The sequence below is a fragment of the Delphinapterus leucas genome, chromosome 20 (assembly GCF_059928025.1).
Source record: "Delphinapterus leucas isolate spDelLeu-1000000601 "Yukka" chromosome 20, BTC_Dleu_Yukka2, whole genome shotgun sequence".
Taxonomy (NCBI): Eukaryota; Metazoa; Chordata; class Mammalia; order Artiodactyla; family Monodontidae; genus Delphinapterus; species Delphinapterus leucas.
Genome location: NC_143148.1, coordinates 8,324,814 through 8,338,877, shown reverse-complemented (window position 1 = coordinate 8,338,877; position 14,064 = coordinate 8,324,814). Strand labels below are relative to the sequence as shown.

The window sequence follows — 14,064 nt, the reverse complement described above, 5'->3', positions numbered from 1 at the left end:
TTAAATCATACCCACAGGGCTAAATAAATCAGCTGTTGAGCTGTTTCTAAGGTATACTGTTAACACCCTCGTGGGGGGCACACCAATCTCAAAAGGGTGCGGACTGGATGATTCCATTTACATGACACTCTCCAAAGGACAAAACTCACATGGAGATGAGCAATTGCCAGGGGGCGGGGGCTATGAAGGGGCAGGTAGCACAGGGAGTTCCTCTGGGGAGACGGCACTGTTCTGTATCTCAATTGCGGTGCGTCCACAGATCTCTGCATGGGATCAAACTGCATAGACAGAGACAGTCACACACACACAGGAGCGCATGTAAAAACTGAACAAGGGCTAGAATCCAGCTAACAGTACTGTCCAAGGCTAATTTCCTGGTTTTAATACTGGATTACACTAATATAAGATGTCACGGGCTTCCCTGTGGTGCAGCGGTTAAGAATCCGCCTGCCAATTCAGGGGACACAGGTTTGAGCCCTGGTCTGGGAAGATCCCACATGCCACGGAGCAACTAAGCCCGTGCATCACAACTACTGAGCCCACAAGCCACAACTACTGAAGCCCATGCGCCTAGAGCCTGTGCTCTACAACAAGAGAAGCCACTGCAATGAGAAGCCTGCGCACTGCAACAAAGAGTAGCCCCCGCTCGCCACAACTAGAGAAAGCCCGCGTGCAGCAATGAAGACCCAACGCAGCCAAAAATAAAGTTAAAAATAAATTAAAAAAAAAAAATGATGTCACCTCTGGGGCAAGATGGGTGTACTATTTTTACAACTTCCTGTGAGTCTCTAATTATTTCAAAGTAAAAAACAAAACAGAATGAAGGCACTATTACTGCTATAGAAAGAAGGCCTAGATCTAGTAACATTTTAACTAATAACAATAAATAATAAAGGAGGCAGAACAGTGGATATAATATGCTATTGATTTTGCAAGACAAGGGAAAATAAGAATATACATATTCGTTAGTACTGCTTATTTCAGCCAATCAGAAACTCTGGAAAGATAACCAAGAAAGCAACAGGGAGGGTGGGAGGGAGGGAGACGCAAGAGGGAAGACATATGGGAACATATGTATATGTATAACTGATTCACTTTGTTATAAAGCAGAAACTAACACACCATTGTAAAGCAATTATACCCCAATAAAGATGTTAAAAAAAAAAAAAAGAAAGCAACAGAAGTGGCTGGGGCCAACAAGGTGACGGGCTGTGAGCCGAACTGGTCACTGTGTACCTCTGTCCTGATTTTATTTTGAACCATACATATTTATTACCTGTTCGACTTTTTTTTTAAATAGTAAATCTAAGCCCCAGATAACTTTTCTAATTCTCTTTCTCAGCCCCCCACTGGCTCTTCCCTCTGGTGAGGCCCTGCCCCCCCACCCAGGGCCAGTCCCCTTTGGCCCAGCTCTGAGCTGATAGGCTGCCAGGAAGCCTCCCGGGGGCACCTGCTGGAAGAGCAGCTCACTCTCCTGGCCTCTCACGGTGGTTAATTAGTACTTCTCTCATCACACTTATTGCATCCACCCCGTGGTCCCCAGATTACATTCAGTTTAACTTTCCAAACAGATATGGGGCTTTGGAGCCATGAGGCTGTGCCTGGTTCACTCCCACCTCCTCCAAAAATTATTTCCCAACCTTCAGACATTCTTCATACCACCCTGGCAATTTCCACCATATCTAGGGAAACCCTGGATTTTTTTTTCACTGAATTATTTTTTCTGTGAAAGAATCAACTTCTTATGAACTGGGGTGCTTAGTGGGCGGTAGGCACTCTTTCAAAACTTTATATGAATTAATTCATGCAAAAGCTATTACAATTCATCATTGTCCTGATTTTACAAATGAGGTGACAGAAGCACAGAGAGGTCGAGTAACCTGCTCAAGGTCACACAGCCTAATGAGTCGCAGAGCCAGGATCCAAAGCCAGATGTCTGGCTCCAGAGTCCGTGTCCTTAACCACTAACATTCTGAGGGTGAGAAAGGAAGGGGTCCCTCCATATTGGGATCGAGGGAGATGAAGGTGGCCCTAGATCTGGGGGCTGTTGAGATAACAACTGTACCAACGATAATGTGACCCCACACTACCCAACCACCCACTCAAGCACTTCCAACTGTTATCCCCATGTCACCAATGAGAAAAGTGAGGCACAGAAAGGTTAAATCACTTGTCCTGAATCACAGAGCTCGTGAGCAGCAAACGGGGGATCCAAATTCAGACAACCTGGCTCCAGATCCTAGGCACCCTGCACTCCCATTTCTGTCACTCCCACAGACAGAACAGCAACGCCTGCCACAAACAGGAGACAGCCGCAAAAATAAAAAGAACAAAACCAGATGATTAGGTTGTAGTTAAAAGCACTGGCTGCTGGAGGCTCTGAGCCCAGACCTGCTGCTTTCTGTTTGTTCAAAGCGCTAACTAGCCAAGTGCTGGAGGGGGCTGTGAAAGGCACCCTGCACCAAACGGAGCCTTTCTAAGACAAACTGAAAGAGAATATAAAGGGATTAACTTTCTCCTTATGAGCGTTAGTGTTATTTAATGTCATACCCATACATCACTTCCAGTTTCCTTAAGTAATTCTGTTAATTTTTTAATGTGTGAAACTCAAATCAGAAAAAGCCTTTACTGCTTAAAGAAGCATGCTGAAATAAATAGGGACAAAATGTCAAGGTGTCTGTAAACTAGTTCAAATATTTCAGCAAATGCCTGAAGTTTGCTTTAAAATAATTCAGGGTTTTTGGGGGGAATTAAGGAGCATATAGACGAAATAAGAATGAACTATTTTGATAATTCCTGGGGCTGGGTAATGGGTACACAGGGATTCATGAACTACTCTCTACTTTTGTGTATGTTTGAAACTTCTACAATAAACGTTAAATTTTTTTATTCAGAAAATCAGACGGTGCAAACATAGCAAAATGTTAACAGCTGTAAAATCGAGGTGGTGGCATATTATCCTAGTTGCTCTACTTTTCTGTCTGAAAGTTTTTATGAGTCAAAGGTGAAAAAGTAACCTAAAATTGGGAATAAAAATATAATTTGCATATACAGCCCAAAGCTCAGAATTCATGAAAATCAATAAGGTAGTGAATAACCCAGCCCCTTTCCCCCTCAAAAAACACTAGTATTGGTACGAGTCCCTCACTTGAGAAAGTTCTAATCTATCCTGGACATGAATTATCTGTCAAAGTCAAGATCTTTTCTTCCCAACCAGCCAGGGAGCCCCTAAATTCACTTCCACACAAGGAAGAACAGAGCCTCACGCAGAAGTCACTGCAGGGCTCCCAAGACTTTCAGTCTCTGGGACAATACAGGAAAGGAAACCCAGTCCCAGCTCTTGAAAAACCTCACAGGCCCCACTGTCAAAGATATGCAAAGTACGGGACGTCCCTGGTGGTCCGGTGGTTAATGCTCTGCGCTAACAATGCAGGGAGCAAGGGGTTCGATCCCTGCTGGGGGAACTAAGATCCCCACACGCCGGCGCGGCCAAAAAAAAAAAAAAAATGTGCAAAGTAAATAAGGATGAAATAGGACTCAGCACTCCAACAAGGAGACTGGAAAAAATGAAGGAAGGAACGAACAAACAAACGAATTAACGAACTCGACTAAAACCCAATTTCTTGATTCGAAGCTCAGGGCTCAGGGCGCTGGCGTTAAATACCATTTATATGCTGATTTATATCTCAAACAGCCTATTTATTCTCCAACCACCACCCCTAAGCTGCCAGCCAACTTCCTTTAGGAACCCAACTCCATAAGTTTCCCAGTCCTTCCCTAAGTCTACAAACCAGTCAATCCTCCTCTTCACTTTCCTTCCGCATCACGTCCCCCCTTCCTGCCTTGACTCGGGTGGATTCCGGTGCACCATTACCGTCTTTCGTCGCTCTCTTGCTCTTAACTCCCGCCCTCCGTCTCACCGTGCAAAACCCCAAAGCTGCTGATTCCAGCCAACTTTCCACCTACCCTGTGCCTGCGCCCGCATAACGGACCTGGACTGGTCCCCAGAGGTCCTTCGGACTGCGGTCCAATTCTCTCCATTCCCCCAGACCCTTCAACCCTCCTGCTCTCCCAGACCGTACTTCACACCAGCTTCTCCAGCCGCCAGCGCCGCCTCCACTCTCCTCCTCGTCGGAGGAAATGGCAGCAATCGGGAGAAAGACAAGTTCCCACCACCTTATCTGCCTCCGCAACTGCGCCTGCGCGCAGGCGCTCCGACTCCCAGCTGTCGGTACTGAGACCATCCAGCTGTGCCCTCACTGAAGGCCAGACAGACCCTCGACCTGCGCACCAGATCTTATGCCCTCTCACCTCCTCAAACCCCATGCTCCAGCACGCCTCTCCCTTCTCTCCTGCATCATCGACTTTTCTCTACTAGACCATCCCTATCAGTTTACAATTCTGCTGTGACTCCTCCTACCTAAACAAACAAAAATCCCTCTCTTGACCCCACGTGCTCCTAGCAGCTATCGCCCCATTTCTCTGCTCCCCTTTTCAGAGAAGTCATAGAAAGAACTGTCCCAAGGCACCACCTCCAGTGTCTCTCCTCCCATCCCTGCTTGAACCTTTTAAGTTTTCCCACATCACTCAGCTGGACCTTGCTCATCAAGGGGACTGAGGACCTCTGGGCTGCTAAATCCAAGTCATTTCTTGTTCCTCATCTTGGCCCATAAGCAGCATTAGAAACATCTGACTCCTTGCTCCACTGAAATTCTTCCTTAAAACCACACCCTCACCTCAGTGTCTACTATCTCCTGGATTCCTGTGAGGGGTTTTCCTTAGCCACTGCGGGGAGAAGAGTAAGTGCCCCCAAAGATGTCCCCGCGCTAATCCTGGACCTGTGGATATGTTACCTTACGTGGCAAGAGACTGCAGATGTGATTAAGCGTTCTGAGGTGGGGAGAGTACTGTGGATTATACAGGTGGGCCCAGTAATCACTTACAAATGGGGCTTCCCTGGTGGCGCAGTGGTTGAGAGTCCGCCTGCCGATGCAGGGGACACGAGTTCGTGCCCCGGTCCGGGAAGATTCCACATGCCGCGGAGTGGCTGGGCCCGTGAGCCATGGCCACTGAGCCTGCGCGTCTGGAGCCTGTGCTCCGCAACGGGAGAGGCCGCAGCAGTGAGACGACCGCATACCGCAAAAAAAAAAAAAAAAAAAGATGACAAGTGATCCTTGTAAGTGGAAGGAGGGGCTTAGAGTCAGAGATTGGAGATGCTACCTTGCTGGCTTTGAAGATGGAGGAAGGGGCCACGAGTCAAGGAATGCAGGTGGCCTCTAAAAGCTGGAAAAAGCAAGGAAATGATTTTCCCTAAAGCCCCCAGAAGGTATGTAGCCCTGCCAACACCTCGATTTTAGGGAAACCAATTTTAGACTTCTGGCCTCGGAAACTGTAGGAGAATAAAAATGTGTGCTGTTTTAAGCCACTCAGTTCCTGGTAATATGTTACAGCAGCAACAGAAAATGTAGCACTCACTTTCTAACGGTTGCAGTGCCCAAGGCCCAATCCCTCCTCTCTGTCCTATTTACACCCACTCTGTTGGAGACCTTATCCAGTTTGATGGCTTAAACATACTCTGGGATGATGACGACCCCAAAATGTCTACCTCTAGCTGTGACTTCCCCTCTAAACTCAAGGACTCATATTTCTAGTTTTCTGTGCTGCTATCTCCATCTGGATTTCTAACCAACATCTCAGACTCAATGGGACCAAATCCAAACTCTTAGAAAAGACACACACACACGCATACACACACTTTTATCCCTCCTCCAACCAATGTTCTCCGTCTCAGCACTGGTAGCTTTTTACACCCAGCTGCACAGGTCAAAAACCTTGGTGTCCACTACATACCTATTATTTAATTATCAAACAAGTGACAACACCAAGGGCTGGGGAAGATGCGGAGCAACTGGAACTCTCATATATTTCTGGTGGGAATGCAAAATGGTCCAGTCACTTTTGGAAAAGTTTGGCAGTTTCTCAAACCGTTAAGCACACATTTACCATATTGACCCGGCAATCCCACTTCTGGGTATCTACCCAGTGAAATCCTACGTTCACACAAAAACCTGTAACCTAATGTTTACAGCAACGGGTCTGTTTATAATCGCCAAAAACTGTAAAAAACCCAAATGTCCTTCAATGGGTGAATGGATGAACAAATTGTGGTACATCATACAATGCATTTAATTGCTGGCTAGTGTTCCATTGTAGAATATTCTAAACTTTGTTTACGCTTACTCGGCAATAAAAAGGAGTGATCTACTGATACACTACAGGAATGGAGAGGAATCAGTGGTTGCCAGACGGAGGGCTTAAAGGGAGCCCCAGAATCATTTTTAGGGGTGATGGAACGGTTCTGTACCTTGATTGTGGTGGTGGTGACATAACTCTAAATGTTTCAAAATTAACAGAACTATACACCGAAAAGAGTAATTTTACTCTATGTAATTGTTTTAATTATTACAAAAAAAATCAGTGGAGTTACCAATGATTCAGGTCCTACCTGGCCTGTTGTACTGTCCCCTCCCTCTTTTTCTTCACAGCACATGGCACAACCTGACCTTACAAATTAGAATTTGTCTCACCCTCTAGAGCAGTGCTTCCAACAGGACTTTGTGCCTGACAGAAATTGTTCTCTATCCGCACTGTCCAGAAAGGGAGCTCTAGCCATACGTGGCTTCGGAGCATCTGAAAGGCAGCTAGTACGACTGAGGCACTGAGTTTTTCATTTGTGTCTACTTAACTTGAATTTCAATAGCTATAGTCAACACGGACCTACTGTATAGCACAGGGAACTCTACTCACTGTTCTGTAATAATCTATATGGGAAAAGAACCTGAAAAAGAACGGATATATGTATAACTGAATCACTTTGCTGTACACCTGCAACTAACACAGTATTATAAATCAGCTGTACCCCAGTAAAAAATAAAAATTAAATTAAAAAAATAATAAAAGTAATACCTACTCATAAAAAAAATTCAATAGCTACACGTGGCTAATGGCTACCGTTTTAAGCAGTGCAGGGCTCAAATGTAAGTTCCATAAAGATAGGGATTTTGTCTATTTGTTCAAAGATATGGCCACGGGACCTAAAACAGTGCTGGCACTGAATGCACTGGCCCACACACACTCCTTTGATTACTAAAAACTGGGATAACAAAAACATTACTGAAGAATTTATGGTTTATAAGCAAGATCTTTCAAACCTGAAGACCATGGTAACAAGGGGGATGTAAAAGGGTGTTTAGGGGTGAATAGTCAGGATGACAGGCCAGAAGGCTCAAGTCTGCATTTCTTCTATTTAGTAAAAGCTCACATTTCCTGACCTGTCCCCTATCCTCACCCGACCCCTGTGAAATATTTTACATCTTTCCCGTAAATATGCTACTCTCCCTCCTGCTCTGAGGTTTAAAACAGCTCAGCATTCCCCCAAAAGACAACTCAGGGAGCTGAGACAGGAGAGGGAAACTGCCTTGTCCAGGGCCACACAGCTGGTCAATGACGGATACTATAAACGAAGGGTGCCAGTTCTGAGAACCGCCAGGGATTCACGTTTAAAATATACCCACCGCACTCCCAGACCTACTGAATCAGAATCCTGGGAATGGAGGGGGAAAATCTGCAGGCCTACCAAGCTCCCAGGGAATCCTAAGATAAGATGAAATTAAGGAGGTCTTACTTAACACGTCCTTCTTGCCTTTTCCTCGTGCCTTCTTCTCAGGCTGCCTAATAAGTCAGAGATTCAAACGGGCTGCAAAGGGGATGGTGGCCAAGGAGTGATGGCCTTAATCCCATTTTCTGCTGGCTCCCCTCACTGATTCTCCTCAGCTTTCAGATGCCAGCTCTCCTTTCCAAACAACCCCCTCTTCCTCCCAAATACCCTCCCCCTTACCCTTGAAGCTACCCCCTCACTTAAGGGCCTCAAGATCCTTCTCTCTTCCCTCCCCAAGCTCTTCTGGCCCTCCCTCCACCATCTCAGGTAACAATTAGCCCAGACCTTTCAGCTAACCTCCTCTATGGCCCCACCCCCTCCCAGGCCTTGGCCTCCTCCTCGCTGTCCAGCCGCCCCTTCACTGCTCTTCCCTTGACCCTGCCCCCTCATCAGGCATACACAAGGCCAGAGCTCCCCCCGTCCAGAAGGTTCGAGACCTTTCATAAGGCCTTTGCCTAGGCCTAGCTCTTACCACTGATTTCCTCTGGCCTCACCTCCATCTACCTGGGCTCACCCCTTAAAGCTGACCCCTCTCCTTCAACCTTTCCCCCGGCCCCGCCCACTGTTAAACTTTTCCCTAGCCCCACCCCCTTCCAGGTGGGCCCACCTCCCCCGACCCGTCCAACTTCCGGATGGCCTCGCCCACCGACAGCCTTTTCCCCGCCCTTCATCCCTGTATAACCACGCCCCTTCCAGGTAGTCCCGCCCCTCCAGGCCTCTCTTCAGACCCTGTCCCGTACAAGGGTTTCGGCCCTCGTCTACCTTCTACCCGGCCCTGAACCTCCAGCGGACGCAGCCCCGCCCCCTCCGGCGGCCTGCTGCCCGCGCTCTCCCCTCCGCAGCGTGCTCCCCGCTGCCTCAGCGACCCCTACGTCCACTCTCTGCAGCCGACCAGGCGAAGGCATGAGCCCCGAGTTTACGACACGCACGCCGTTCCCCAACCCTAAAGGCCCTCACGGCCGGCGCCACTTGCCTCGCGCCGAGCCCGCGCGCCGCTGTCCTGAGCGTCACACCCGGAACCGCTCGGCGTTACACTGCAGTCCCAAATTCGCGCCACGGACTTCGCGCGCAGACTTCGGCGGGCGGGGGCGGGGCCGAGTTGAGGGGCGGGGCCGGGCGACGTCCGCGCCGCCGCCACACGGAGGACGCTGGGAGTTGTAGTCTCCAAGACGCGAGAGTGCCAGGAAAGGGGGTGAAGTGGGGCAAGCCCTCCCGCAGAGCACGCTGGGAAACAGCCCCAAGCCTTCTGTTGCTCTGGATGAGTGGGTGTGGCTGGCGGTCTGCGGAGCGACCGGCGGGAAAAGGGAGATTCGGTGGAAGCCGCTGCGCGACGCACGGCGGGAAGAGAGGCGGGAGGCCGCGCGGGGTATCCCGGGAGCAAGGGCCGGGCCGGGCCTCGGCGCGGGGCATTGTGGGATGTGGACGCCGCTCCGGGGCGGGTAGGTGAGTGGGGAGGGGCGGGAAGGGTGCACATCTGGGGGAGGGGAGAGGCACAGCTGGGTGGGACAGCCGGGATGGGAGGTGCCAAGGCAGGCAGGGCTGGGAGGGGTTGCGGAGGCTGGAGCCGGTTGGGAGGGGCTTCATGAGGAGGGAGGCGCAGCTGGACGTGGGGGAGCATTTGGGGTGATGAAGTCCATCTAAGGACGACGGGCCATGCTAGGACGAGGACCCATATCTGGGGGAGGATGATAGATGTAGATGGGAGGAGGGGGCCACAGCTGGGCTGGGCGGTGCATCTGGGCAGGTGGGGACCACAGATGAATATTGGTGACACTTCTGAGAATTGGCCACAAGTGAATGGGGCACACACCTGTACGCGAAGGGGCCATACTAGATGTGGGGAGTAAGTCTGGATATAGGAGCATCTCTGGGAAGCAGAGGCACAGCTGGATGTGGCAACCCATATAGGGGTCACATGTTGGAGAGGAGCAACATCTGCCCAGTATCTGAGACACATCTGGGGAGGAGGGAGCCACAGGTGCATGAAGAATATGACTGGGCGTGAGAGGTCCGTGACTGGATGTGCAGAGCACGTCCGGAGATGGAGCATCTTTAGAGGCGGGCACAGCTGGATGTGGGTTATAGCCCCTGTGTACGCTCATGGAAGGGGGAGTTCCAGATGAATGGAGGCACTAGAGGTTACCGCCAAATGTAGGAGGCACATCTGGAAGGGGAGGAGGTCCTACCTGGAAGCCGGGAACACATTCGAGGAGGTGTCCACAATTGAGTTTAAGAATCATATGTTGGGAGAGGGACCCCAACTGTGCCTAGGGATCACATTTATGGAGGAGGTGACCAGAACTGGAGTTAGAGATCAGGATGACAGGTTCCAGCTGTCCCAGGAATAAAGCAGGGGGGTGGAAGGAGACCATAGATGGGCTAGAGGTTCATGTATAGAGATTAACGGGTATATCCCGCCCCAGGCCCCACCTGGATAGAGGCATCAGCACCGAAGAGGCAGGCCGAGAATGGAGGAAGCAGGACGCCTTGGGAGGGGATGGATCTGATACCCGCGTGTCCTCCCCACCCCTCCCACCCAGGCGCCCCAGGATGGAGCCCCCACCCGGCACGGCAACGGGGCAGGAGGAACAGGAGCTGCGGGAGAGGGCCTTCTTCTCGTGGGCCGAGTTCAGCCGCTTCTTCGACGCGTGGTGCCAACAGCGGCTGGCGCTCTTCTTCGTCAAGAGCTCCATGCACCTGGCGCGCTGCCGCTGGGCCAGCGCGCCCCCGCTCTACACTCTCATCGATGTGCTCAAGTACAGCTACGTGCGGCTGGTGTGCAAGGACGTGCGCGCGCCCAGCCGGCCCGCCGTGGGGTGCGTGAGCTGAGCCTCCTGTCCTGCTGGGGGCTAGGGGGGAAGGGCGGCCCGGGGGAGGGGGAGGCAGTGAGCCCTCACCCCAGAGACTGGGAGGGGAGAGGTGCCAACTAAAACCGCTAAATACACCTTGAAGAGAAGCCGAGAGGGTCAAGGAGGGAAGCTTCCTGAGATGGAGACAGAGCCAGTTTGCTGGAGGGACCGAGGCACAGACAGAGGGTGGGTTCCACTTAGGGATTTTAACAGAGACCCGTGGAGAGGCAGGGAGCGAGATAGACACACACACCCAAGAGACATTAAAAAAGAAAATTCCAGAAACATGGAGACATGGCACCAGAGACACCAGCCAGCCAGAAAAACAGGTGAGAGCCAGATTTGGGACACCTACAAAGAGATCAGAGGCTGAGCTGCAGAGAAAGCCACAGGACAAAAATAGAAAAAAAAAAAGAAATCCATCCATTCAGTAAATACAGGGCCAGGTCCCATGCTGGGAACTAGGGATATTTCACTTGGGTGAGTGGGGAGTTTAGCAAGACAGACAAATTCCCCGCCCTTCTGGAACTTTCGTACCGGACAGAAGACTGACATGATATGAACAAGGTCACAAATAGTTCCCTCCGACTGTAACGCTACAAAGGGCTTGAGGAATCCAAGAGGGCTAGGAAACATACCCAAGTGGCCAGGGGTGTTCTAATTGACCCCAATTTTAAACATTCCCCATAAAATGTTGGGTTCCCAGCTTCCCTTCAAGCTCGGGAAGAGGCTGAGACCTTGTTCTCTTGTGGCAGATGGCCACCCCAATTAGACGGGGCATTGGCGCTCAGGTTGGCCCCAGACTCCCCTGCTCTCTGCCACCTCATCCTTTGCTACATCCTTGTTTTGCCTGTCTGGCCCCTGTCTGTGTGTGAGTTGGAGACCCGTGGGTGGGAGCCACGGACAGAGGGGTGCACTTAAGAACACAGGCTCTGCCTGCTGGCTGCTTGAGACCGGCTCCACAACTTCCTGGGTGGGTCTCTTTGGGCAACGGACTTCACATCTCCAAGCCTCAGTTTCCTCATCTCTGAAAGGGGGTTAGCGCAGTACCTGCCTCGCGGGGCTGTTAAGAGGTTACCGTGAGCAGGAAGGCATTTACCCAGTGCCTGGAACACGGGGCGGCTGGGTACAGGAGAGCTGTTACAGGAGTCAAGAGCACAGACCAGGGAGCCGGCAGCCTGGGTGCCCACCATGGCTCTACTGCTGATCAGCCTATGACACTGAGCTCGTGACGTCCCCTTTCTGGGCCTCAGCTGCCTCCCTGGGAAAAGGCGAGAAGTAATAGTATTGATCGCGTAGGTTTTGTGAGGATTAAATGAGCGAATACATGCCAGTCATTCAGAAGAGAGCCCAGGTGAGCACTCGGTACCAGTTAATTAAACATTTATTGTGAGAATTACGGTTCTCAGTAGCTTACTCACTGCTTATTCTGGAAACAGACTTGGAGATCCGGAAGCAGAACAGGATCAAACACCCATCATCACCCAGATACCTAGAACACGAGAGCTTGCCGGAAGCTTAGGCCCAATCTGGAATCTCTCCTTGTTAACAGAACCCAATGCAAAGCAACAGACACTTGCTGAGTCCCTACTGTGTGCATGCTCTTCGAGGGGCGTGTGGAACCCAGAGAGCAGGTCTCTGCCCTTGAGCAGCTCAGGATCTAATGTAGGAGACAAAGACACCCCCCCACAAAAAAAATGGCCCAAAGTAGTGAGAAAGATGTTGAAGAGGGAGATGGAGGAGGATAAAAGAGGAATGGTCAGCTCTACTGAGAGTTTCCAGGGTGGATCTAGAAGGCTTCCTGGAAGAGGTGACCAGTAAGTGGAGCCTTGAAGGATTTTCTTTGTTTATATATTTGTGTATGTACAGTATTTGACTTAAACACATGGCACATATTACATGCAGGCACTGTCCCTCTACAAATATTGGAGGGGAGCCAGGGGGCAGAAGGGATGGGAGGGAGTGACAGGCCAGCCAGGAGGCAAGGACAGTGCCTTGGGCTCGGGCCTGGTGACTGGGTGGACAGTGGGATGTTCCCTGGCTGGGGAGCCCATCACTTCTGAGCCCCTCCATCCCTCTAGCTGCTCAGGCAGGGCCTGACCAGTGTCACAGCCCAGGGACCGCGGACAGAGTCTGGAGAATTAGTATATTAGAAAAGGCAGGACATGTGGCTGGCATGGTGTCAGGCCCAGACCTGCGGGGCTGAGTCCAAGGGCTGGGACTTTATCCTAGGGCACTGGGGACCCCTGGGAGGGCTGTGAGCAGGGTCAGCTCTGGGGGTGGGAAGACCCTCTGGGGTCTCATGAGGGATGGACTGGAGGAGAGAAACCAGAGGCCAGGCAGGTGGCTGGAGCTAGGGTCCAGGGAACTCACAGAAGGGCCATCTTTCCAGCCGCTCCTTCCGCCTTTCCTGGAGGTTGCACAGTGACCTCCAAATCACCATCCCTGCCTCTTCCCCCCTCCAGCTCTGGCGCTCTCCCACTCTCCCCCAGCCTCTCACGGCACTTCCGTTGCTAGAACAGGATTGCCAGCCTTTCCCAACATACACCAGCCTTTGGAAACACAAAGATCTTGAGAACCTGAAAGATCCAGAAGAAATGGACAAGTGGAGTGCAAAACAAAGCAATGGTACTTTTTAAATCTTTTTGGCTGCACCACGTGGCTTGCGGGATCTTCCCGGACCAGGGATTGAACCCAGGTCACAGCAGTGAAAGCCTGGAATCCTCACCACTAGGCCACCAGGGAAGTCCTAGCAATGGTACTTTTAGAAGAAAAAAAGATGTTTGAAAATAGCAGCGACTTTTTTAACTGTTTACCAGGCGCCAGCCCCTTTTCTGACCATATACATAATTTAATCCTCTTATTGAATCCTCTCAACAACCCTGCAAGGTCAGTATTATTATTAGCCCCAATTTCCAGAAAACTGAGGCACAGAGAGGTTAAAGGATTTTCCCAAGATAACACAGCTGCTAAGAGGGGAAACCAGGATTTGGACCCACACAGTTTGACCACAAAACCCATGTTTTTAATTACCATTCTATCTCCCTCTTCCTCTCTCCCTCCCTCTTCTCTCTCTTTATTTCACTCATGGATCGTTAATATGAGAGTTGAATGTGCCGACACCCTAAGGATATTTTGGTCCTAGGTACCATGTGTTTGTTCATTCATCCAAGAGGTTCGTTTTGAGCACCTACTATGTGCAGGGTGTATATGTTTTAGATGCTGGGATTTCAGTGGGAGTACTCCACATTCAGTGGGGAACGTTCATTACAGATGGGCATCAATCAAATCATCACCCCAATATGTGATGGAATCTGCCTGGGGATGGTCAGGGAAGGCTTCCTGGAGGAGTGATGCTGTGAAGGATGAGTAGGACTTAACTAGATGAAGGGAAAGGATGTTTCGTGAAGAGGGAGAGAACTTACAGTAAGATGATTGCAATGGAAATGTGAAAAAAGTGGATGATTTGGAGAGTTTAAAAGACATGATAGGACTTGT

General features: G+C 50.4%; 2 protein-coding genes across 6 annotated transcripts in view; one reads left to right on the top strand and one right to left on the bottom strand.

Moving 5' to 3' along the window:
* LIG1 (DNA ligase 1) overlaps positions 1–8,798 on the bottom strand; it is a 41,674-nt gene extending 32,876 nt beyond the window's left edge. Inside the window, exon 1 of one of the 5 annotated variants that reach the window (XM_022585215.3) lies at positions 8,691–8,798. Coding sequence is in view for 3 of the 5 variants with exons in the window: in XM_089902631.1 (XP_089758757.1) it covers positions 4,944–5,135 (192 nt within the window). In the remaining 2 variants the exon portion in view is untranslated. Of the gene's footprint in view, positions 1–149; positions 666–4,943; positions 7,648–7,684; positions 7,871–8,690 lie in introns of those variants that run through there. The other 4 variants (XM_089902633.1, XM_089902631.1, XM_089902632.1 and 1 more) reach the window with 4 other exon arrangements.
* Positions 8,799–8,825: 27 nt separating this feature from the next.
* ZSWIM9 (zinc finger SWIM-type containing 9) overlaps positions 8,826–14,064 on the top strand; it is a 28,059-nt gene continuing 22,820 nt past the window's right edge. Inside the window, exon 1 of the mRNA XM_089902634.1 lies at positions 8,826–10,533. Coding sequence (XP_089758760.1) covers positions 10,268–10,533 — 266 coding nt within the window. The 5' untranslated portion in view covers positions 8,826–10,267. The remainder of the gene's footprint in view (positions 10,534–14,064) is intronic.